General features: G+C 34.2%; 2 protein-coding genes across 10 annotated transcripts in view; both read right to left on the reverse strand.

Moving 5' to 3' along the window:
* The window catches only part of ush (Zinc finger protein ush), a 357628-nt gene that overhangs the window by 18396 nt on the left and 311965 nt on the right, over positions 1 to 27267 (reverse strand). For 3 of the 9 annotated variants that reach the window (XM_074130553.1, XM_074130551.1, XM_074130550.1), the window contains exon 1: positions 2597 to 2773. The exons of 3 other annotated variants lie outside the window; for them this stretch is intronic. In XM_074130553.1, coding sequence (XP_073986654.1) covers positions 2597 to 2651 — 55 coding nt within the window. In that variant the 5' untranslated portion in view covers positions 2652 to 2773. Of the gene's footprint in view, positions 1 to 2596; positions 2774 to 3136; positions 3290 to 11286; positions 11387 to 11465; positions 12242 to 24728; positions 24863 to 27267 lie in introns of those variants that run through there. 3 more of the 9 variants (XM_074130555.1, XM_074130557.1, XM_074130556.1) reach the window with 3 other exon arrangements.
* On the reverse strand, positions 6998 to 8347 carry LOC141456483 (serine/threonine-protein phosphatase 2A 65 kDa regulatory subunit A alpha isoform-like). The gene is given in 6 exon segments (XM_074132512.1): positions 6998 to 7438; positions 7440 to 7684; positions 7687 to 7726; positions 7728 to 7898; positions 7900 to 7945; positions 8283 to 8347. Coding segments are annotated over 6 exon segments (867 nt in total). The 3' UTR covers positions 6998 to 7138.

Here is a 27267-nt window from a genome sequence, read left to right on the forward strand (position 1 = left end):
CTATCTGCACTCTCGGCATAGGTACCCAGCCAGGGCAATTAGTTGTGTTATCAGCGGCGGGTCCTGCTATCCTGTTCTGGGAACTCATTAAGAAGTTAGCTGTACAGACTAGCGATCACCAGCCACCGATATCACCCAGCTTGTCCTGCCCCGCGCGCCACAGTACTCTCCATAGCTCGCTGAGAGAGGGCTCGACCAATTGGCCATGAATATAACGACCAAACCTATCCTTATCTCATTTTACTAATACACAAACATACACATCTACTAAGCTTCATATTTACCACACCACATACACGTTTGTATATATACATGCAATAGAACTCAGAATCTACCTATCTCTCTGCGAGTTAATATCTGATTTATCCATCAATTATTAATAGCGAACGAGGTTTAACTGAATCGTCTATCGCAGCAATGGAATTTTAATGTTCATAATATGTAATCAATAATCGTATGATAGCGAAAGGATGAAAAAGTTTACTCTACTTTTATCCAACAATATCGCTTCCAACATAATTAAGTAAAATGCTCACTGAAAACATAATCTTAATTAAGTCTTTGTAAAGGTATGAAAAACTATCATTGACTAGGATTATTCTTTATGAGCATTCCTTCTGAACATACTAAATGCGCAGTTGCCTAAATTATTTTCAACTACTTACAGTACAATTTTATGAAAAATAAAGATCCAAGGCTCAAAATTGTAATCAAAAGGATTTAGAATGCCTAGCCTAGGCTACACAATTCATCTGTCAAAAGGTTAAATTATTAAAACTATAATTTCAAGTACATAAAGAAAATTGAATAATAATTTTACATGCAGCAGTTATCCTTTGCCAATTCATCTGCCTTCTCATTTCCAAGCAGCTCACATCAATACTATATTTTGTAACAGGGTGGTTGCTTTAAATGTTTTGGATGAATCTCGTGAATTCGAATTAAAGCATTATTATTGCACGGTTTAGATTAAAAGGTCTCGACCCCAGTCTGTATTTTATTACATTATATACCTTGAGAAATTTGGAAATTCCACTTCTCCAAGAATCTGAGCTTTACAACCTAGCAACGTGACACTAAAAGCTCCTAAGAACAAAACAAAACCTATACAAGTGCCAATAGAGAATCGTTAAGTGGGAAATTACTGCGATAAGTTCTGATTCATTGCCATTCCCACTTACACGACATTAACCATACAGAATAACTACATTCTGTGAACAACCTTGACACCTACATATTAATTAAATACCACAGCCCAAATCGAATAAAAACTCAGAACCACTAAAACCTCTTGACCCATTCCTCTAGTCTAGAACATAGCTACTAGAACGAGGCGTGAGAGGCTCACTCTGCTACTCTTAAAAGTAAAGCTGAAATTTTGGAACGCAGGTCCAAATTTTGAAAAGTATATTGTGGATTTAGGAAATTATATTTCTAAGAGAGATGGATTCTCAAAGAATCTGCTTGAAAACAGCACGAAAAAGGATTTTTCTAAAAAATCAGAGTAAATCCATGCTTATATAATACGAACTTTGCAGAATATTTCAAAAAGTAAACAATCTTTAGAGTAAAGAGGTAGTTCCAGCTGAGAAATATTCTTTAGATTTTAGTAACACATTTAATCCACGTCAACCAGTAGATATGTGATAAGACAATGTTACACATTACAGAAATGCCTAAGCACCTTCTCGCACAGTGTGCCTTTAATATGATTACCTAAGACAAAAAAAAAAAAGTTGCTAATACAAGTTCTGTATTTAAACAATTAATGCTGAAAAATTCATTCAGTAGTGCAGTACTTCAGGTAGACCGATTTTACCTTCAACCTGATGTTGGCACCCTGAGCGAAATATTTAAAAATTTGAATTTTCAGCAATTTTTTGTTTTTAAATTATGATGGACACCCAACTCATGTAACAATTAATACAAAGTAAGAAATCCCCCTTTATTTTTTGTACTCTGGAAACCTCAACACTGATATAAACTCAATCAAAAATCTGCAACTTTCTTCAATACTTTCGTAGAAGGCGTAAGGGAAAGTAAAATGGTTAGATTTATGCAAAAAAGTTTAAACTTTTTTATAAAACAAAGCTAGTAAAATTTAAGGAATTCAAGCGCGAACTTTGTAAATGTGAAGGTTAACGTTGTTAACCTGTTGTTACAGTTCACTTAAGGAATGCTTTGGAAAGACTGAAGAAATAAATTACTAGAGATGACATTTTAAATTGAATGAATTAACAGAAGAAAAGAAGCATTACCTTAACTAAATGAAGAAGTAATGCACATTTTTCCAAACATACTTACTATTAATAGTTATAAATGATTCCTTTCTTATTATTTAAAGAAAGATTAATCATGTATAAACTGAATATTAGAAATTACTTAATTCAATGTAATTAAAAAAAAAATTAACGTAACATATCACCAGAATATTTCAAACACGAGGTGTGATAAATTTCATAATAGAATTGGAAGAAATTAATTGGCGAACAATAATTCTATCAACTGCTAAAGTTTCTGCTATCATTTTTCGTTAAAACAAACATGATTTTATAATAAATGAACTAACAAATTTATATAATGAATCCTAAATTACCTGGTGTTGTTATTGATGATTTCAAATCTAATTGATCAAGCAAGGTAACACACATTGCACAATAAATAAATAACTAAAAGATTATTATGAACTACTCAAGAGATAGTAGAGAGTAACACACCATTGCTGTTAACATGGAACGCACAAAACTGCAACTAAAGGAACCTCACGTGGGCTTCTGATTGTACACTTGAAGCAGCACACATCAACCGATAGACAACGCTTTTAGCCGATCTTCAACGAATGATTTGTTATAATTATTTTATAATTCAGCTTTCTTTCTCACATTTTCTGCCCCTGTTCTTGGCAAAAGTAATGCAATTTTTTGTTTTACAATGAACACTGCCTTTTAAAGGGACGTTCATCGCCTCTTACAGTAATAACGGTGGAAATATTGGACATCGTAAGCGCCACGGTAGCCTGGAGTGGTTAGAAGTGAGGCCCACAAAGCTAAAGAAATATTGTGGTGCTAGTTTCGATTACCAGCATAGCCCGTTGATTATATTTACAGGTTAATATGAGAAATTTAAAGTAAAGTACCTTTGCTAACGCCTCCGTCCACGATACCTAATTTGGTAGTCGGATCTGAAGCCCGCCTGAAGAAATAGGCATTCCTACACTATTGGCTATCCCTAGAATCACGAATTTATCCTTCAAATGGTTAAAAAAAAATCTAGTAATTCATAAGTGCCTATCAAATAATGCTATAATTATTTAAGAATTCAAACTTATAATGAATTTCGTTATAGTTTTACAACTCTTATATTATGGTCTTCAAAGTCGAGCAAGGAAAGTTCGTTTAATGTTAAAATAACTGTAAATTAAGTGATTAGAACCACATGTTCATCAATATTTAAATTAACAATAATTATTTCTTAATAAAAATGTATTAAGTAATTTAGAGTTTGCTGCTGAAATGAACACATACCACATTTATATTGAAACCCAGAAAACATACGCAATATATAAAATTTATGCAGTTTTTTTTGTGAGAAACGTCATAGCAATGTGATAAACTTAATCTATTAAGATTTACTGATTTCGACAGAGAGCCCAATAAATCTTTTTTCAGTTTAGCTGCTTTCTTTACTCAAGCAACATGGTCATCAATAACATTTTTAAGTCATTTGTAATCATTTTTACTTCAATTTCAATCGATGATGATATTCGCTAAAGTTCGTGTATCGTTGTAGGAAAGTTGGGCCAGCAATCTAGATCTAGTACCCCATCAGACACAGTCATTCTCTTCTTATCGCGAACTGATCGGCCTTATCAGCTGGTGGCCATCTCTTTGCAGACCCTCATACCCCTTGTTTGGCCGTACCTTACCCATTCTGCTCTTCTCTTCCATATCAAAACTTGGTACACTGATCAATAATAGACAACAATGTGCAATAGGACTTCTCTAAAAATCTATTTCAAAGTTACTTTGATGCAAAGACCACATGAGTTGTTCATGTTTTCAAATAATAGGAAAATTGATTGAATTTTTGGTTGAGATTACAAGTTTTTTCCATTTTGTTGATTAACTAGTTCAATGAAAGTGGTTTTTTAAAAACACGATCTCTTTCAAACCAATATCATCATAACAATGTAGACATTAATTCTATTTAAAAATTACATCAAGTCAGACTTCTACTTCCAACATAGTCTCCGCAAAATGTCTGCTGAAACAATCAGTCTCGGCAAACTGTCTGGGTGCCACAATCACTAACTCTTCAACTTAGAATAATCATTTGAAAATTTATCTAAGGTTTAAAAAGTAATTCAGGGCATGATATCTAAGATAAATAGATCATGGATAACTACCAAAATATAATAAACAATTCTTTAGAATTGTCCTATCTTAAAATACTGAGACTTGGTTAAGATAAAGAAACAAATTGAATAAAGCTAAATGTAATGACTATTTTTTCTTTTAAATTAAAAAAAAATTGTCTAATTACCGCAAACCTAAAGGTTTTAATATTTGGGAACCCAACTTTTTAAAAGCAAACCTCCTCAAGGAAGGCGGTAATATCGTTCATAATAGAAAACTTCCAGACAGGATATCTTCTGGTGGAATCAGTTGGCAAATCAGTCTTGATATTTTGCAACAGTTCGTAACAATATATTACAGGATGTTAGGTTGCAATAAAAATAAGAAGGGCTGGTTGAAGATGCGACCCATAGATCGGTGCCAGGCACATGGAGAAGATTGTTGTGTTGCTGTTGTAGTAAAGATATGGCCTTAAAGACAGAGACAGGACGAGCGCGGTGGCACGCAACTTTTCTGCTGATAGTGGTCGGCTAATACGGGCCGAGAGCGGAGGGTGGTTTGATTCAGTTGGCGGGGAAGGACGAGCGGCTCATTCTTATCAGGCCACGCCAAATGCCAGTTTTCTTCCACCCTCTCTTCCACAAACCACCCACAACAAGGTGGCGGTGCCATGGCCGATCTCAGATATGCAAATATTCATATAAACATCCCTAACCAGAACCAATGTGCTGTTGTATATCCAGCCTAGTTGGCAACAGGCCTTATAGTTTCCCCGCAGTGCCCTGGCAAAGCCTTCCTCAAGCTCTTTGTTCTGTCACAATATAGACCTCCACTACTTCATGCTGGAACTCATACGCCACCTCCAGTCAACAGTGCAGCCAAATAAGATAAAAGATAACAAGTGAGCTTTAGTAAATGTTCTTTGCGTTCTAGTTGCACATCAACTCCTTCCCTCCAATCTACTTGAGAGCCTCCCATCCTCTGTCAAGATTGCCTTGGATTTCCCACTGCCAGCCATGCAAGCATACAAGAATACAAATTTAAAAAGTAATTTACAAAGTCAGTAGCACGAACCAATCCTAAACAATTATTTGCTAAATATGCTATAGGAGATCGACGCCATAAAGCTACAAAGATTATACACTATTTAATAAGCAATAGTAGAAACAGCGCATTGAGCGGGTAAATTTGAAAAAAGAAAACTACATATTATCCTTAATTCTCTTAATCCTTAAGAAAAACATGGCAATTGTGACCAAATAAGTCACAGCCTGCTATTTCTTGATATAGCCATCAATGTTGTGGCATTAATAAATTAGTTTTAACTCGAATTCGCAAATAACAACTTTGGAAATGCAGAAAGTCTTGTTTTTCTAAACTCGAATAATATTTATGACAAAACATTATAATGAGATATTGTCTGAAGTAAAAAGATACTCTGTCTGGAGGCCGCCAGTTCACTGAACAAGGATCTGGAAGCTATCAATGACCTTAGAGGTTGAAGCGCATGAAATTCAAAAATAAATAATATTAATAATAATAGTCTTAATCATTTCATTATCAATATAAAATGAGTTAGATAACTTAGCTAGATATACTTTAACAATGCCAGTTTTAGATTGTAAATATAACAATAAAACCTAAATAAATCACATTTGGCGATAAATAGCAATGATAACTAATAAAAAAAATCAATTTTGTCGAAGGTATAGTGCAGAACTGTGAAGGCCAATAGCATGCTCTACTAAGAACATCGCACAAAATTTAGAATAGACTCAGGCTTAATATTAGAAATAAAACAATAATTTAAAATAAATATAGGTACAGTATGATTTAGTATTTTATAATTCGAGATAGTAAACACAATATATAGGTTTTACAAAGATATAGAAGGCAGCACTCAGTCCTGCTTATCTCCAACAATAAATCTATTATCTATATTTCTCTGAGTTAGCTCTTTATCTTATCTTTTGGGGCCGTTTTGTTCTTCTATTCTTATCAACATCATCATCATCAACAACAACAACATTTTTTTTTCTTGTAACAGGCTCTCTTGCTCTCACTACCGCTTGGCTTATTACAAACTTATCTGTCCGCTCTTTGTTTGCCATATCTTTTTGTTTAATCTAATCTTAGTTTATTTTCGAGCACACTAATCTGATTGGGGAATTCCCCACCGCATTTACTTTGGGAGACTTTTGGTGATTTTTTTTTTTTGTTCTCTCTTTTAAATAAAGCATGTCCTAGATTTTATTATTTTTTGTTATTAAAGTAAGACACGCCAACTTCTAAGGTCGGTGGCCTAGCGTTTTCTTGTAGTGTAGTCTCTACAACAGTGTTCCCTCGAGCAGACACACTATCCATCGCGGGCAATCATGGATGCTTCACCTAGAAAAACTATGTCTTGTCTTCTTTGGCCATTCACCCGTCTGCATTACAGAAAGAAAGAATGGAGAAGCTCCTAACAACAAAACAATATGAAGAGGAGATCTATGGACAGCCTGCGAGACATGAATCTGGAATCACTGCGTCTTGAGAAACTGATACTACGCTAATCCATTTCCTCAAAATAAGCAATTTCCTTTAATGCAGACAATTGAACTGCAAAAACCCTGCAATACTACATGAACTTATGTGTGAAATCCATCTATCATTTCCTTGTAAAGCTAAGTACAGTTATGTTCAGACAAAAATCTACAAATACTTATCATTTGCTTCTTCACTGAAAATATTTTTCAAGAGAAACTCCATTACTTTCTTTAGTAAAGTAATCGCCTATTTATTCAGGCGGGGCTTAACGTCCAACTACCAATTAGGTGTCGTGGTCGGAGGCGACTAGTGAACTTGTCAGCCACCATGTATCGCACTCTCCAGGAAGTGTCACTGGTACACTGTCGCAGAGTAGGCATTACCAACTGTTCCACATCCTCCTGCTGTAGCAAAGATGCAATACTCACACACGCTCCTACAGCTAATAATCTTACTGAATCCTGTTCATCCTGAGCGAGGCTAACAAACATTGGTATTAAGTCGGTCTTAAGATATTCTAATTCTACGACTTTGGCAAACTCGCCTAGCTTACTAAGCAGCTGCCCTCCTAACCATCGGTGTATCATCTTGACACAAAGTTCTGAAATGAGTCCTTAGGTCGGCTTTTATCGATGAATTAACTCTAGTGTAGCAAACCGAAAACAATCCACAAGCCGAAGTTCGCGAGGTAAACCAGTCACCCGAGCTTAGTCATGTGACAAGAGGTACAAATCGTGCTTCTTAATCAGCTGGACTGTGCTGCGAGCTTATTAAACGTAGTGATTCTACGGCTTTATCACAACTGTTTCTTCTACGGTGGCCAATGATTCCAAAGGGGGCAAAGAGGCAATAGACATATTCTGGTCCTCCTACTAGAGAAGTGAACTGTCCTAACTGCTCTGCCAGAGCTAACAAAACCTCATCTTCATCATAAATAGTGACAGTAAGGAACGGTATTAACTCACTCCTAGTACTTTAAACGCCCAAAGCTAGTGAAATGGTAGACAATTTTTTTTATTGAATTCAGTCGTAGCTGAACATCTTCGTTTAAAACACAAAAGCTAAAAATTTTATTTTTACTTGTTTTATAGTACTCATTAAAATTAAATTTCTACAACAGAATGACTTCTTGTTGTTATCAGGACGAACCGGGGGATGATATCACTCACTGCTCTTGGTAATATTGTCGAAATATATCGCCAAATATTTCATTCAAATGCTACATAGAATTAAAAAATACACATACACAAAGAGGAAGCTTGTTTAAAATTTCAAAAACTGCATGATAACAACACAGATTAAAAAAAGAATTGTATATATTTTGATTATAATAAATTACTATTTATTTTTAAACAGGGAAAGACGTCATCCTTTCTCTTAGGCGCTCTTTCAACTGACTTTCCCGGCTTTAAATCCGTCAAAGAGTAAGAAATAAATTTTTTGCGTTTAACTCTAAATGACATGATTATTTAATGAAATGTATCATATATAAATTAAAGTTACAATAATAAATTAACGATAGCCTTTATCATAGTTACTGAAGTGTGTGTGTTGAAGATACGAAATTTTTGAAGGGGGTGGTGATAGTATTATTTTGGTTATTTAGTTTGAAGTGAAGCGCTTGAGATCACTTTATTAATGAACAACTGATCACTATAATCTGCCTTCTATATTATTATCCAAGTAATAATAGATAATTGAATATAGATTAACGCCAATAGAAAAGAAAGGGCGGGATAACACCACATTTTGGCGGGAAGGTAAGCTGCCTCTACTGTTCTACCAATGTTGGTGTGTATGCATGCGTTTGTAAAATTGTCTGATAATACTGCGAGTAGGGGTTCGTTCGACTCTACAGACTAAAACTGTTCGCACGCAGAGGGGCCGCACATACTCTCGTTCAGTGCTACAGTGATTATAATCTAGTATTATATATATATATACACTGTACATAATAATGTACATGAATAAACAATGATACATAATTAATATACATACTAGTGTATAGAACATAGATGTGAAAACCTATGGAAGGGGGAAAGGGGCGCCATAAAAGCAATACAGCTAACAAAACTGTAGCGGCTAATCAGTAAATGAACCATTATTACTTCATTGGATATATCACCCCCTGATTCAATAATGTTAAATAATAATAAATTTTGTATTAGTTAACCATATTGTCAATGAGAAAATAATAAATTTCAGCCTAACTTAACCACCTGAATTAAATTTAATAAACTGTATAGAAAGCAGCAAGTACAGAATTAAATTTAATCATATTCATATTATCTGTTACTTGTACTTGACAGTTACTTTTTAAGTTCTCTAACAACTGACAAAGGTGCGTTTACACTGTTGAGCTGCCCTAGCTAGAGTACTCACTCTGAACTCTAGAGAAGTGTAATAGCTCTTAGAGCAATTTATATGCACTAATTTTTAAAGTTGTTACAGGAAAAATTACTGCAAAATGAAAACAAAAAGTTTATATACTAACACTGTTTGGTTTTGTTGCCAACGCGAGATTGCGTATTTGGTGCTATAAGAGCCAAAGGAGATTATTTTGCAACGAAGACGATGGGAAGATCCTAGACTTTGTACAAAAAGGAGAGTTATCTAGCACACTATTTTACCAAATGGTACAGTAATCTTGCAGTGCTCTGGGCAACAGAACCCGTCCAGAGAATTAATAATAACAATAATGTTCCTCTAGAGGAGCCCTATATTAATGTTTTGGTCAAACCAATATCTTCACATGTACGTTTCCTATATGTACAGCAAATCTTAAGAATCTCCAAGTTATGGCACTTCTTGGGAAGTAACTTTTGTAGGTTTTCTTTTGTCACTTAAGTGTAACGCACGCGTATCTCACTTGTATAATATTCTAGAGGATTAAATGAAATCTGATAACTCGAATTTGAAGAAACAGGCCTTCACTGGAAGGGTAAATTTTTGTGGAGATTAAAGTAGAGAAGAAATTAAAAGCCTATCAGATTATTGAAATCGGTACTAGTGCTCAACTTGTTTAAAATAAAACTTAACAGAAAAGAACATCAATGATCTATTTCCATGTAACCATATTTGAATGTATAAACGTTAAATAATTTGGAAAAACTAATAAAATGAAAAGAATAAAATTAGCATAACTGCACAATACATATTGCAATAAAAGGAAGTTGACTATTTATAAAGTGCGTTCAATGCTCTTCTAAAACAAAATTATTTTTATAAAAATATGCGATAAATAATAATTATTTGCAGCACTAAATGAATTAAATACAATACTATTTATGCGGGTATTATTTATATCGCACAAAACTAATAAGAGATAAGGTTTCTTTTTTAAAACATTTATTATCTATTTTACTTACATATCGCTGTAAATTATCATTCCATTCTTTGACATTTTTTTTTTATTGTATAATAATAATCTATGATAATTTTTTGTTTAATAATTATCTTAAATAATAAATTTCTGAAGAGGAAAAAGTTTTGTTATATTGTTTCTAAATGAGGAAAATTAATGATATGGCTGCACTCTTTTAATATTTAAGAGAATTATTTTGTTGAATTTTTGTATTTTATTACTCCTAATATCGGGGAGTACAGCAATAGTCAAATTTGCACCGTATTATGTATGTTTGAGGCCCTCTCAGTGCGCAAAAATCAGAAAGTTGATGGAGAATAGTTACCTGTGAACTAACTGTAGTTCCTCATAGTTGGGAAACATAGAGATGAAAACAGTTATGGTTCACAAATTCGTATGGGTGTTATGTGGAAAGAATATTTCAAATATGAAAATTAGCAGCAATTGCAAGCTTAAGTCTGTTTTCAAGCTATTGCCGCTTCTGATAAATCGATTCATATTGAACTTGGTAAAATTGATTTAAACGAATTTTTGAAGAATGTATACATGAAGTGTTTATATTAGGTCGGTGTACGGGAAAAGTGGAAGGTCACTTCTATTCCCTGTGAGTTAGAGGAGGAAAGGGCCGATTCATTTTGCGATAAATTTTTTGGGAAATAAGAAAATTAGGTTTAACGCCATTAGACTCAATATTTTGTGGAGAAGAAGCCCCATTAATTATATTGTTGCAAAATAATTTCTGGCAAATTATTGATTAATAATATTATAGTGGAGCAACGTTTTTGAAACTATTGCTCACCTTTCAGCATTAACACACGAGGTTGGCTAATTCAGAATTTGATATCTGGAGGTCAGAAATTTTTTTTTTTGTTAGGAAATACACCAAAACCTTTGATTAAAAATAATAGAAAAAGAAACTTCAAAGACAATTACTGAGCACTTTTGGCAACAAGAAATCACATTCTCAAAGAAAATATTAGAAGAGGGATGAAAGACTAGTCAAAACTGAGATTTAAAAAAATGGAAAAAAAGACTCACGTGTGTTTTGTGACTCCTCTTACATAAATTCTGGCTGACCACAATTCTTAGAGAACCCATTCGAGCAGCTGGCATAAATACAGGCAAACTATTTGCTTATCTGTTAGTATTAGAAGAACAAAGATATCAAACTTCGATTGATTTTGAATGATTACAGAAAGTTGATGGAGAATAGTTACCTGTGAACTAACTGTAGTTCCTCATAGTTGGGAAACATAGAGATGAAAACAGTTATTGGGTAGTTTGAGAAGAAAGAAAGAAAGAGGATCGAAAAAGTGAAAGATAAATGCATTAAACCACTTACGGTTACCATTTTTCCAAGTTTCCGACAAACTCGTTGATGGAAATTGATTATAGTGTAAAGCATGATTAATTTTCTGGCATGGAAATAGCAGAAACCTGTGCGAGAAACTCCATTTAAAGAACAAAGACAAGCTGCTTCAATAATTTTGACTGTTGGTTGAAACTTGTTGGAAATTGAAATTTGAGAAACACTAGCACGTTTCCGTTCTATTCAGGTAAATTATAATAAATGATTAGTAAATTAATTACTAATGATCACAGATCAAAAGAATGGAACTGAAAGAAACAAGAGTAAAGATATCCAAGTAGATCTGGTTAATGTGCATGCACGTGGAGTGCTGACTAGTGATGGGCTATTTGAGCGGACTCGTTCCATTGGAACGAGTCCGATGGTGGAACGAGTTGATTCAAATCCCTATTTTTAAAAAAAGTGATTCCGCCCCGCCCCAAAAAATTTAGGCAAATAAAAATGAAAATGAGGCAGCAGAAGGTTTGGAACGATTAAACATAAGAACAAATGTCACGCAATTTATTATATTATTATATCATTAAATGTTAGCTTTCCCAGTTAATAACAAAACTATATTTCTTTAACACACATTGAGTACTATCCCTAATTTCCAATTGCTCTGATAAATATAAAATTAACAACGTAATACAAATATTAACACAAAAATAGGCTAGTCAAATATAAATTAAAGCAATGCAGTTTTGTCATTATCTAGCTTGACCACTAGAAGACTGGAGTTAACTTACTTCAAGAGTATTCAAGGTAGAGAAACGGAAATGGGTAGGAAATTATTCCATAAAAATTCTAACCCTTCAAAATTATAATTACTCATAATATTTATTAACTAAGAATTGAATATCAAGCTTTTAAAATATTATCTTATTGTTTTACAAAAAGAAAAAGCTGTGTGCTTAATCTTAAACTTAGCGCTGGACACTCTTACTCTCATCTTCATTGGCGTAAGCTTGAACGTGTACATGTCAGCTAGACGGTCAAAGTAAAACTGGGCCAAAATTTAGTATTACCTAACTGGTTTACTTAGTGTAGTATCCCTCCCACTCTATCACCTATTTCACAAACATTCATCGATTGAAAATATTTTTTAGTTAAATATTCGTTTCATTGGAATACAAAAAACATTATAACGCTTTCTTAAGATGATTTGAATTTTTAAAATTTGTTTTTGTCCATTACTCTTATAAAATACGAAGAATTTCAAATAAAATATAATATACAAACACAGAATGATCTAGTGTGCAGGTGGAGTCAGTCGTAGTTACCATGACAACGGAACCGTTAAACGACTCCGGCCCAGCTCTAGCATTTTCATTGGTTAAATCCACTGGAGTTGGTGGAGTCGAATCCGGAGTGATTTAAATCCTTTTGAAACCGGACTCGTTCCATTTTTTCGTTCACTGAATCTAGCCAATAGAAATTGCTGGAGCTGGAACCGGAGTTGTTTAACGGTTCCATTGCTATGGTAACGAGGACTGACTCCACCTGCATACTAGATCATTGTGTTTGTATATTATATTTTATTTGAAATTCTTCGTATTATATAAGAGTAATGGACAAAAACAAATTTTAAAAATTAAAATCATCTTAAGAAAGCGTTATAATGTTTTTTGTATTCAAATAAAACGAATATTTAACTAAAAATTATTTCCAATCGATGAATGTTTGTGAAATTGGTGATAGAGTGGGAGGGATACTGCAGTAAGTAAACCAATTAGGTAATACTAAATTTTGGCTCAGTGTTACTTTGACTGTCTCACGGTCATGTACACGGTTAAACTTACCCAATGAAGATAAGAATAAGAGAATCCAGCGCTATGTTACAGATTAAGCACACAGCTTTTTCTTTTCGTAAGATAATAAGATAATATTTTTAAAGCTTGATATACAAGTCCTAGTAAATAAATATTTCTTTATTTATGAGTAATTATCATTTTGCTTGAAGGGTTAGAATTTTTTTTATGGGAATAATTTCCTACCCATTTCCGTTTCTCTACCTTGGATCCTCTTGAAGCACGTTAACTCCAGTCTTCCAGTGGTCAAGCTAGATAATGACTAAACATCATTGCTTTAATTTTTATAATTGACTAGTCTATTTTTATGTTAATTTTTGTGTTACGTTGTTAATTTTATATTTATCAGTGCAATTGGAAATTAGGGATAGTACTCAATGTGTGTTAAAGAAATATAGTTTTGTTATTAACTGGGAAAGCTAACATTTAATGATATTTTTTAATGAATTGCGTGACATTTTTACTAATGCATAGGGTAAGTACAGAGACCGGAATCGGTGAACGAGTTGTTGGAATCGATTCCAACCCTGGAACTGATTCAAATCCAACGAGTCCAAAGACGGACTCGTTCTGCCCATCACTAGTGCTGACTAACTAACTGATAAGGTTACTATAACCTGCACTGCCTTCGCAATTTAAGCTCTTTTAGGTTATGTAAATTACTCAGTATGAAAGAAAAGAATGTCTAGAATGACTATAAAATATTATATAATCTCAAGAAATAGAGTTAAATACACAATGTCAAGGAAAAATGCCAAAATTAAATTTTAAAAATTTTGGGGGCCCCACCCAGACATCAGCTTCAAAAAAAGTTGTTTCTCTCTGTTCACGAAACGATTTCTTGTTACGAAAAACTTAAGATTTATATAAATGCATAAATTTTTATTGAAGGCGTCAACTACAGAAATCATATCGCCTTTATCTGTCTAATTTGCACTTCGTAATGTATGTCTGTTAGTGTTATCAAATAGATGACTATCTTGCAGGAGTCATCATGCTTTAGTTCGGTAAAAATGTAGGGCTGCCCGTATTCAAAAGCTATTGAATGTCCGTGCATCTACTCGCAGTTCAGTTCAGAGACGACTAAGTATCACTTCCTCTAGACTTTTCAGTCGGAAAGAAGAGTTTTATTTGTTGATATCGCTTTTAGTTTTTCTCAACTTATAGTCAGCAATGGCAGGACATACGTGTCTTCTTTTAATAAGAGCGATTTAGCCTGATACTAGACCTTACCGATAAGTAACAGTTCTTCTAAACGCACTGTAGTCTTCTTCATTGCCGGCTTTATTTGACCAAAATATGTTTTTGGGGGAAAATGATTTTAAAGTTAATAAAATATTTACAGGGGCATGGTAGGTTCAGGAAGCATCTGTACAGGGAGGGGCTTATTAGCTCGGAACCGTCGTGCAGATTGTGACAAGAAGAGGAGGAAACGGCCTGTCACCTGCTGTTCGAATTGCGCTGCAATCGAGCGGTTGCGCTACTAAACCTTTAACTTTGAGAACAAAGGAGATAGTAGCGCAAAAAGAACTAGTAGGGAAAGTCCTCCAACTCTTTAGTAGGAGAGGTTTCGTCTACTAGATCCAATAGGGGGGGGGGCACAATAAGCCTCTTTTGGCTGCGGTGCTGTGGGGTACAGCACCCATCCCTTTTCTAATTCTATTCTATTCTTCTTATAAAATATTTTGAACTACTAGAATACTGATAAAAATATTGTTTAAACTAATAAGAGCGAAGATAGATAACGAAATCTGTACAAACAGCTAAGCAACAAGCTAAACTAAGCAAAGTAACCAATTTCTTCTTTGAGGAAACAATAATGTTTATACTTTCATAAACGGAAACCATTTGAGCGGTGTAAATACTACCAAAGGGTAAAGGTCGGTACAAACCAAACGCTCTACTCTACTCTGAACGATTTGCAGAGGAACAGAGCAGTTAGTGGCCATGCAACAGAAGACATCAGTCATCTATGTAGAAAATGCCTCTTGAATAGGTATGAATGAAGATAAACAACAACTACATCATGGTACCTAAACTGAGCTACAAAAGAATAGCTGCAAATAACTTCCTCTGCAGCACCAATATCTTTAATAGTGGCTGTTGGTGATTGAGTTATAAAAAATTGATCAACCTGCTTTTAGTTTTTTTTTTTACTTACAGAATAAGAAAAAAGAATTAGCTAGAGAGATAAGAGTTTAGTAATTTCTTATTACATCCAATAGTAGAAGGTCGGCCATTTGTGAAACAAATTTAAGAAGCAATACACAAGTAGAAGGGTACCAACTGACCAACTGTATCGTTCAAGTCATGAACTGCGTGTCATCAAAGAGAATCCTTTGAAGGTAACTTGTCCGCCACCTTCCATCACCTACTATTTAAATCACTTCAACAAGTCCCTTAATTGTTCGCTAGCTTGGTCTAGATAATGCGTTATTTTTGTATTTTATCTTTTTAAATATATAAACCGTTTTTTACTTTCTCTTTCTTCTAATCAGAAAAAGTATTGCGATCGTGTAATACATTTTAGATTTTCAGTTATATCCGTTTTGAAGCTCCTTGAATCTAAAAAGTGATTTTACTAGTTGGTCTCTTTGTGTGTGGTCAGCATCCTCAAAACCTAGTCAAACTGGTAATTCAAATATTTCAACAATCAGGGAACGCGATTATATTAGTTTTTGACAAAATATGCTACCAGAAATGTCTCTCTATTTAATAGATTTTGAGTTTTCTTAAAACTTGAGAATGTTCATTGAATGTGGGTAGATCTAAAACTTTTTTTAAAAAAATATTGCCCAAGAAAAAACCGTTTTAAGATAGTTCCAAGGAAGAGGTAGGAGTAAAGCGTCCCTCTAAAGTATTTTCTTTGGTTGTACAATATTAAGAGACGAGCGAAAGGGTTAATTTACTAAATAAATTTTGTAGTGCATTTAGACATACCAAATTATTTTTTGAAATCATAAAGGAATAGTTTTATGGATTTATTACACTGCCACTTGTAACTGGCGTCCTGTTTTTATGCACCATCACTCCTCTTAAGAAAAAGGTATGCGATAGGGCAGATCTTTTTTTTCCCCATTGGGAATAACCCTTTTGAGGGGGGTCGTCGCTGAGTTCCAACAAAAACCAAAAATTTGGATTTTAAAATTAGTTTACGGGACTTTGCGCGCGCATTCGTCTGCAGGGTATGTTTTAGAGAGAACTTCTAATTTTGTATTTTGCCTAATTGGTCAGCTAAAAACTCAACAATTTTTCAATGAAAATTGGTCAACTAGAAGTAGTAAATCTTAAGAAAAAGGTATGCGATAGGGCAGATCTTTTTTTTCCCCATTGGGAATAACCCTTTTGAGGGGGGTCGTCGCTGAGTTCCAACAAAAACCAAAAATTTGGATTTTAAAATTAGTTTACGGGACTTTGCGCGCGCATTCGTCTGCAGGGTATGTTTTAGAGAGAACTTCTAATTTTGTATTTTGCCTAATTGGTCAGCTAAAAACTCAACAATTTTTCAATGAAAATTGGTCAACTAGAAGTAGTAAATCTTAAGAAGAAGGTATGCAATCGGGCAGATCTTTTTTTTCCCCATTGGGAATAACCCTTTTGAGGGGGGTCGTCGCTGAGTTCCAACAAAAACCAAAAATTTGGATTTTAAAATTAGTTTACGGGACTGTGCGCGCGCATTCGTCTGCAGGGTATGTTTTAGAGAGAACTTCTAATTTTGTATTTTGCCCAATTGGTCAGCTAAAAACGCAACAATTTTTCAATGAAAATTGGTCAACTAGAAGTAGTAAATCTTAAGAAGAAGGTATGCAATCGGGCAGATCTTTTTTTTCCCCATTGGGAATAACCCTTTTGTGGGGGGTCGTCGCTGAGTTCCAACAAAAACCAAAAATTTGGATTTTAAAATTAGTTTACGGGACTGTGCGCGCGCATTCGTCTGCAGGGTATGTTTTAGAGAGAACTTCTAATTTTGTATTTTGCCTAATTGGTCAGCTAAAAACGCAACAATTTTTCAATGAAAATTGGTCAACTAGAAGTAGTAAATGAATTAATTTTTCATTCAGTAGGTAAATCTCATTATTTTTTTGGAGGGGGTCTCCCCAAAAATGGGCCACTTGAAGCGTTTCTTTAAACTTGGAATGTACTTTAATACAGATAGATCTATGTACTTTTAGATTGGATTGTTTTTGAGGAGACCTTGTAAATGAAATGTTAAAGCAATGAAAATGTTATAAATGGTTAACAAGAAAGCGTTAATATTTAAAGTTGAATAATAAATATCACCTTTTATTCGAAGTTATGATAAATAAGTTGGAATTAACAGAAAGTCTAATGGCGTCATTTGCATTAATAGAAGCATTAATATACTGTAATTGAACTAAGACTTACTGAAATAACAGATATATCTGTTTTTTGTTTTTTTTTTAGATTTTTTAGAATTGATAATGATATATATATATATATATATTTATAAACAAGAAGGTTTCAATATATCTGGTGTAAGATCAGCTGTGAATGTAAGTTGGAAGATTAAAATGCAAAGAATATAATTAACATTCTAAAATGGGTTCTCACGATCGGACAAACTTCTTTGGACAAACTCACACACACTGAACGGCTGGCTGCTACTGATCAATCCATCTTAGTTCGTTTAGCTCGCCTACATTCAAGCTGTTACTTATTTTTGTTTAATTTATTTTCTATTCTTTTCTAGTCCAGATTTTCGTCTCTTCATCTCATTTAGTTGGATTTCTAAGTTAGATTATCTTTAAAAGCTTTTTATTTTGTTTGTACGTACTGTCTAGTGGTGCAGGATTTAGTTTATTAATTCTTCTAATTTTATGTTGGTCCATCTTTAGTTATTAATTACGTTTATTCCCTAATAAGGTTTTCAGCCACAAGCTTATTCAATTTTCCTGTATTTCCTCTTCAAAACGATACTTCCACTTCTGCTTCAGACAATATATTCCAAATCATTTGCTCCAACAATGAGGAAGTGTGGTTGCAGAGACCAAGGAAGAGCTGAAAAAGGTAATAGTTTTCCCTCAAGGGTAACAATAGGAAGTATTAAGATATATAAACCAAATATACTCCGACACGATATTTAGAGCAATGCTGCCAATACGTAAATATCCATTACGATGTGGTGAAATCCAACAGTGTGTACAAAATGTTGATCCTGAGTAAATGGGTGTGCAACTATTGATGTAGCGACAGCAAAAATGTTCCTCGAACAGGTTTATGGTTAAAATCAAGCTGGCAAACTTACATCCGAAAATTCTTTATTTAAATAATAAGAGAAAGTAAATGTTGAACTGAGCAAATGGACATAATCTCTTATTTTTGAAAAACAACTTTAAAGGTGAGAAGATTAGCATCCTGAACATCTTTCTTTTCCGGTAACTTTACTTTTCTATATTTATAAAAGAAATTATAATTAAAAGAAAAAGATAAAACAAAGAAAAAGTAGGGGCGTAAAGAGAGATAGAAAAAAGAAGTGGAGTCAAGTATAGCTTTTAGGGAGTGTTAATCTTATCTCCACGGGGACTAGCAGGATGAAGCAAAGTGCCATTAGTATGGAAGGTCCACCTCTTAACGAGAAGCTGTAGCTGGACCGTTCACTCACAAACACAGACAGCTATCTTTCTCTGTCACATACAATCCACACACTTCTACACAAACAAACATTCTAATCTACAAAAGATATAGATGGTCATTTGCATCTCGAATTCACTTTGTATCTTCGATTGTGTGTGTGTGTGTGTGTATTTCTGGATACTGGACAACAGATGGACAAAGTGAGATAAAATAGTGAAAAAGATACATATACGTAACACACTAAAACAAATAAAAATATCTGTCCCAATTAACGGGTCTTCTTATCAGGTAGATCCTCGCTCATTTCTTTCTCTTCAACGTTGCTGGTCCATGGATAAGATGATGCTGAGCTACATTAAACTGATTTGAGTTAAAAAAAAAAAAAAAATGAAAGATTTTTATAATTTTATTTTTATGGTACCCTTGTGGCCCGCTAGTAAAATGATAACGTCTCGACACACAATAGATATCCAGACCATTTATGAGAGTGACTGATCTTAACTAGAACAGAGGAAATGGAGAATGAAAGAGATAAGAATACCCGGTATAACAGCGTGAGGCTGTGTGCTGTCGACTAAATGCAGGCGCTGTTCTTTCAATACATCCTGTTCAGTTAGCAGAATTACTTTTTTTTCCCTTTTTCTTGAACAATTTATTACTAATAAATCTGATAAAAGAAAAAAATAAAATATTATCAGGCTGAAATCTAAATTTCAGTGGACTTATTTTTTGTTGATTTAAAGCTACTGAACTCAACCTTCAAGAATTTCATAGCAAGGAACATCAAATGCAAACAGATAATTTGATAAAGAGTGGCCACAAATAGGTATCTGTCTAATCATGAATCTTATCCAGCACAGCGAACCCAATCATTTTAAAAAATATCTTTTACAGTGTAAGTTTGAAGAGAAAATGAAAGTTTCGTGGACTGAGTTCGAATTTAGGAAATAAAACACCACGAATTGTGACTATCCTCCATGAAGTTTTTGCAAGAGCGCACTTAATAAATAAAGCCCAGAGATCTATTGTGGCACAAAACACTACTAAATAGACGACCATACTTTGTATTCTTACAAGTGGTCAAGAAAAACCGCATGATCTACTAGAATGAAGCATATAACGTAGCGTGGATTATAAAGACTTCTTCTTGGAATGAAAAAGACGCTAATCAGTCAAGATTAGGACGGCGTTTAAGAAGATACTCAGTCTGGTTGGTGGTAAAACTCACGAGGAAGCAAGCTGAGGGGATGGACTTCTATCTCCAGCAGTTCTAATGCTGCTTGGGATGTAGGTGGAGGGGATGGTATCTATTGGGAGCTACTTTCAAAAACAATTAAAGTAGTAAAATTGAGGGTTTAAGCAAAGAAAATTGTAAGAGAGAGTTAGAGAAAGAGAGAATTATACACGAGACTAAGGAAATATGAGATTTGTACGCAGTATAACAGTAGTGGAAGGTAGCAGGGAGTAATAATACTTGCTGTCTGTTGTCTAAAGTGACGTTCTACATGCTACACATTCTCCACATCACTGTGTGTGTGTGTGTTTAGTGAGCCAAAGAGAATGTGGAGGTTACAAGAAGAAGTGATGTGATGTCGGCCGACGGGCAATATCAGCATCGTCCTTGTCATCTGGGTACCAGGAAGGGTTTGATGCAACCTGAAGAACAGAGATGCAGAGTTGAGGGGATACAATTCTTGAACCACAAGAACTAAACACAGGACTTTGCTAGACTCCCCATCACCCCTCTATGTACATATGATGTCTTGGTATAGATACACGTTGTCAGATAAGGAAATTCTATTGGTTGTCTTACACTGACATACATAACACTTAGATATTTACACGTGTACAGACACAAAACCTGCACTACGACATACACTAATGCATGTAGAGAAACTCATGTTTATCCTTCAATCATTATCTTCCCCCCCTTCACGAATCCAGAGTGAGCATATGATTTTGTATTCAATAGCCATCATATTTTTACATTTGATTGTGAATCAATAAGAAAAATCTGATTTGAAATACAAGCATATGTTCCTCTAAAAAAAACAAAAAAAAAACTAATAATTACAAGCATTCAACAGACTGGCCCTTTACAGAGAAATCCAAAGTATCCCACTCCTCAGATCGTACCACCCCAAAAAAACAATCAGAACAAAGAAATTTAAGGTGTTGTAATGATACTCGAAAAAATCGAGGAAAATGATGAAGCATTTACGGTAGCTCCACGGTAGCCGAGCGGTTAGAGGCGAGACCTGCGAAGCTAATATGTATTGTGGTACTGGGTTCCCGGTCTTAGGCCTTGGATTTTATTTAATGTTTAATAAAAGTAATTACAGTAAAGTATGTTTGCTAGTCGCCTCCGTCCACGACACCTAATTGGTAGTTGGACGTTAAGCCCCGCCTGGAAAAAATTCATTGCGGTACAACAAATACCTGCAATGATTGCAGAACAGTTGAATGATGCAATGCTAAAGTAAAAGAAAATTGTATTTAAATTAGAATAAAATCTGATACATACAGCTTAGCTTCTCTCTCACTCTTTAGATAGTAAATCAGCTGTATAAATGTATCTGCTACAATTAATAGAGTCTCCAGGGTGGGGATAACGCAAGCGTAAATAAATTAGTGCGTTGCAGTGATGAATGTGTACAGCTTTTTATTTTTAAGAAAAAAGAAGTTAAGAGGATATAAATCTGTTTAATTAAGTAGTGTCACATACACACCCGTACCGATACCCGTCAGGATACAGAACAGTACAGGAAGTTACGGGTATTTGTTGGATCTGTGTCCGAGCGAATGTTTTACATGAATTTATTCTATTTCTATGTTTGGTCGAGATTTCTTAATCAAGACAACATATCAGTTCTAACTTAAGAGTCACAATAATACTCTGGCAATATCATATAACAAACTGTACGAACTGTTGGCCGGCTATTGATTACGAAAGATAGAAGGCTGTACTTTGTTTTTTTGCACAAAGTTGATGAATAATCTTGTTTTAATAATTCTCTTATCAAGTTAGTTATTTATTTTGAATTACAATAAATTTCTCTAATTAACTAACACGATGAATTGACAGCTTCACCATTTTTGTGTCGTGATGGTTAAGTATAACTTTTGGACTCTTTCAGACAGTTAATTGGTTGCGTTAGTGATGGAAAGAGAAATTAGAACAGCTCTATTCTTCTTCACTGAGTTGTTTGCACATTATTGAGTTTTAGTAAGTAAAATCTACGTAAGAATTAAATCTAGGTGAGCGGTTTAAGGTATGGAGATTAAGCCATAAATGAGCAACTATCAAATTTGACAGAAAACCCTAACTCTCATCCAATTCGCAAATTCAATCTTAACAACGTTTTCCTTTAAAACCTCTTTACAGTACCTTTTCAATTCTACTTAAAGATAAGTTTGTAAGAAGTTCCTTCTAATTACTTCCACTCCATTGATCCTCACTCTGCAATGTACTCTGAGGAATACGGTCGACTCTGAGCAAGCCGAGCTACTTTCTTGTTATAACAAATGACAGACTAAAACTGCATTTCCGGTAATTAGCAACACCGTTTAAATCATGTCTAATCCCATTAACAATCCCAAGATAGTGCTTCTGTATAAATCTGTTCGACTAGATACGAGAATTAAATTGGCGCCATCGCATATCGCTGCTCTAAGGCCCTTAACACTACTATTTACCAATCAGGATGAGTGGGACTTAAAAAGCCCTATAAGAGTCCACTATCCTAATCAAGTATGTATTTAGAAAGTCAAAACTTCAGATTCGATCAGAGACAACAGTAAATCGCTAATTCTATTTTCAGATGGATGAAGAGTAGTAAGGCTGAGGCTTGTTTCCGCCAATAAAGCCTATAGGCTCATCAGTGCAGTAGCCTAACAAATTTCCAATAACTTAGACGACCGGGCTAAATTGAGTGGCTGGCTTTCGTTTCTCGGAACGATTTTCGTTAGTTTTGAAACACCGCAAAAATGCTATGCACAGCTCTCACTGAAACACGATTACTAAAGGGTGACACTCAAAGCCTAGAGAGTCTTTCCTCATCCCTTCCTTCTTACTTTGAATATAAATTGTACTACTCATTTGATAGACGGGTCAACTATTCATATTCTAGAGGTTGTAGAACGATAAATTGACTGAAAGGTCATTTAGGACATTGGTACGAGCAGGAAAGCTGTATAATCAAACAGATTGAGTTAGCAGAGCCGAATAACAGGACTTTACCAACGAGGAATGCAAGGGAAGATTGGAAATCATCTTACCTTAGGTTATCTCTAAAAACTGAATACAACCGCTGCAGGGTTAAATTAATATCGGCTGTTTCTTTACCCTAATCACAGCTGATTTCTATATTTTATTTTCTACAAAGGGTAACAAATAAGAACATACAAACATGCCAACCATTATCTGTGAAATAAATCAAAGAACGAAGCTGGTAATAATTTGTAAGTTACCCTCTCGCTGGAGACAAAAGGATTATCTATGATGTATACTGGTGCAATAAAAGAAAAACTGCTAGAGAATTGCAAGAAGAATATAATGCAGTGACATGTGAAGAAGTTAGTGGAGTAGAACCACATCTCTCAACTACATCTCTTCAAGAAGTTTTTACTAATCTGATTAAGAGTGCAATTGGAGAGAATAAAAGGACCTGCAAGAACTAGAAGACTGCATTAACCATCCTTGGTTGCCTAGAGTGAGCTAGTTGATTATAAATAATGTTCTATCTTTGTCTATACTCATTATTTCTCCTAGATCCAATCAGAAGTCTGCCACACAATTTATTTCATCTAAGTTTTACCAATCGAACATCCCCTTTCAGTCATATGAAACTAAATATCAATGTGGCAAGAGCTGGAAAATCTACTTAAATGTTTAATTGCCGTTTGGTAGAATTATTTTTAGAACGCCAGCAACAAGAAAAGTCACAATCACCAGTTTATAATCAAACTTTTTTTTAAAAAAAACAAGAGCTGAAATCTGTAAATTATTACTAATATCTTATCACTTTTATTTATGTATCTTATTATAACATTTTTCAGAAAATTTATTTTCTTGGGAACTCATGTGAACTCCAAGTGAATTGCTATTTTACCGAAATATATGTTTTAATGCCTGGGCAACCCTAAATACAGTAGATCATACTCGGTTTTTTGCAACTTTCTCGGCAAATGACTCGAATACTTCCAAATTTTTACTACCGCACACACTTCTTTTACAAAAAATATTTTGCCTAGAATATATGTATTTTTTAGAGCGCATAGAAGAGCTAAAAAACTGTAGATGTCAACTGATTCAAGTTTTATTAGCTAGACGAAGTTTTATAGCAGAAATATTACACAGGTTGGTGAATGTTGGCCAATGATAATGGGAGAAGCTAAGCATTGTGCCATATTGTGCTCTTTTGATTGCATTTTACTGAGAAATATACAAATGAATGAAAACCTAACTTCAATAATCACCCATGATAATTAATATTGAATCATTACGTTTAATGATCATATTGAGGACTCAAGGAGTTTTGAAACATTGTAAAAGCTCAATTTCAAGTTCTTAGATCTTAGGCAAAGAGGAAGACAAGTTCATCAGAATATTCTAGGTCCAACAGGCATTCGCATGAAGTAATAACATACAAATACATTATAGAAGCAAACTAAATTAAATTGTTCTAGCTAGAACTACCAGGAAAATGAATTTTAAAAATATTTACCAGATAAGGATGAGTTCAACGCTGACTAAATATATAATTTTGTTTTTTTTCTTGTCCTAGAATGCGGTCTGCTCTAAAAATGAAAGAAACAAAACGATGTTCGAAGAGCACAAAACAAACAAATTGAATAAACAATACAAAAAAACAAACTGCAATAAAACAAACGATATAAATATTATAGTGGTGCGTTTCTTCCATAGACATTAAAACTAGTTTGTATGTAATCGACCCCGTCCATTTCTTATCACCAGTTTATCAGCGATAACAATGTCAGTCGTCAATAGTTTATCTGGATCCAACATTCCACCGGAAAACTACCGTGCACTGAAACCTACTTTCTGTAAACTATAATATCTAAGAAATATTTGTTTTAAACTATAATTAATCTTTGATAACTTAATAATAATCAAAATTTATTTAAAGAAATTAAAAAAAAAAAAATTAATTATATATGAATACGAGAGTATGTAAAACCGTTTTTGTTTTTATTATATGAAAATAAATTAGTATTATCTGATTTATTATTGAATCAGTAATTATATCTATATTTATTTTAACAAATAAATAAGATTACAGAGGAGAATAATGTATTTCCGATAAATGTAGACGTCGTTAAAGTGTGACTGTTTAGAAATGTAACCTATTTTGAGAACGAACTCCATGGTTTTCAAATGGTACTTCGACATAAAACTGGAAGAGAAAGCGAGAGACTGATTTTTGTAAAAACTAGTTTGTGGGACTAAGTGTACTTTAGAAAGAGCATTTTTTGGTTCAAAAAGAAAAACAGAAATAGTAGATTTTCCTCACAAATCTTGTAACGATTTAGCTTTTAGGAATGTGCAAAGAAATGTTCATTATTTCAAATGACTATGTACAAAGATTATTTAATTTGTCTTTGTCTACACTGTGTGCAATAACATTCTATAGTCATATGTTTCTACATGGCCATATAGCAGTAAATAAATTAACTTCAGTACAGCCTGCTCTTAGTAGAGAAACCTTATCTAGATATACAGACAAATGTGTACATGTAAGTGCATAAGGTAAAACAAAATGCAGCTGGCGGAGTGGCCAATGTCATCAGCTCAAGTTGGTGGACATAGAAAGGTGAACTTCTTCTCTCTAATCACTGGATTCAAGTCAGCTTCTATATCATTCAGTCAATGAAATTCGCAATAGCTTCTCCCAACGTCCCGTAAAATAACTTATCAGGGATCCTATAAAGCTAGGCCCATTTTCATCACGGTCTATCCATTACAGCCAAGCTTGTTTTTTACACATCAAAATCGAAATCGGACAGTTAATCTTTACTTAGTCATTTCTACACAAAAAGTACAGAATCTTGGTACTGTACTGTTTGTTTACCTCCTAGGAATGAACAGCGTAAGGCCATGGGCATACTAAGAAGTTTTTGATAACATTTTAGAAGCAGCTATTCGGATGTAGTTAGTGATCTACAAATTGCATTTTTTTTCGCTAAATCAGAGTAGGTGCTCACATCAACAGTCTCTTAAGGCCAACTTCAGTTGGGAGAGTCAATTTGGTTGATCTAAATAGAGAGGCTTTCAGAGATGCCGTTTTCCTCTCTTCGTGGAAGTTAAATTGTATAAGTAGCGGTTATACTTGTATAAGTAAGTTTTCAGCTAGTTTTAAAGATTACAATAGTTGGAGGAAATTTTGAGTAAACAAAGAAATAAATACGAAAAATGATTATTTTCTAAAAACGGTTTTTATCAAGGAAGAGAATTCAATAAGTTATTTTCAATTAGTCACTGAGCATAATAGTGATATATTCTGAAAAACCAACACTAATGACGTCACTCGTTTCGTGGCAAATTATACTCTAATCTCATGACGAGTCTTAACAATAAAAATAAAAAATATATACTGAAAAGATGTTTGTAGAACTAGAAACAGATATTTAAGTGCAGAAGACAGAAAACAAAGGTAGAGAATCAAGAAATAAGCCCTTATTTCCTTCTACTTCTGGGAGGTTCTATTCATATACAAATAGGGCCGGTGTTTTCTAAAATCGAAATAAATAAGAGAATCATAATAGGGGTATCGCTGGCGAACATCGATACTCAACCAAAGATACAATGTGAGCCTGGAAAGATGTTGCTATTATTGGTGCTGTTTGGCCATCAGCATCTAACTAAAGTGATAAAACAAGTCTCCCCCCTCTCTCTAACATCACCATCCGACCGATCTCTACAGTAGAGCTCAACAATACCCCACAGCTGTGGACTGCAACACAACATACGCAAATTGGCGGTACCATAAAAGGTTTATCAACTAGTGGACATCTTTTCAGATTATATACCCAAAGCATACATTACAATAAAATGTAGTAAGTAGCTCTGAGAGGGAGCCAGATAGAAACTTTGAAGGTAACTGCCTCCCGTCTCCAATCACCCCGCAACTTTGTTGCCTCTCTTTGAGAACTTCCACAAGATATCTTTTACGCACACATAATACAATCAAACATATCTTTCTTTATACTTGGACTATCCTTCTTCTGAATTAACTGATCCTACAG

This window comes from Rhodnius prolixus, unplaced genomic scaffold (assembly GCF_049639745.1).
Source record: "Rhodnius prolixus isolate KJV_2025 unplaced genomic scaffold, Rpr scaffold_4, whole genome shotgun sequence".
NCBI classification, from domain to species: Eukaryota; Metazoa; Arthropoda; class Insecta; order Hemiptera; family Reduviidae; genus Rhodnius; species Rhodnius prolixus.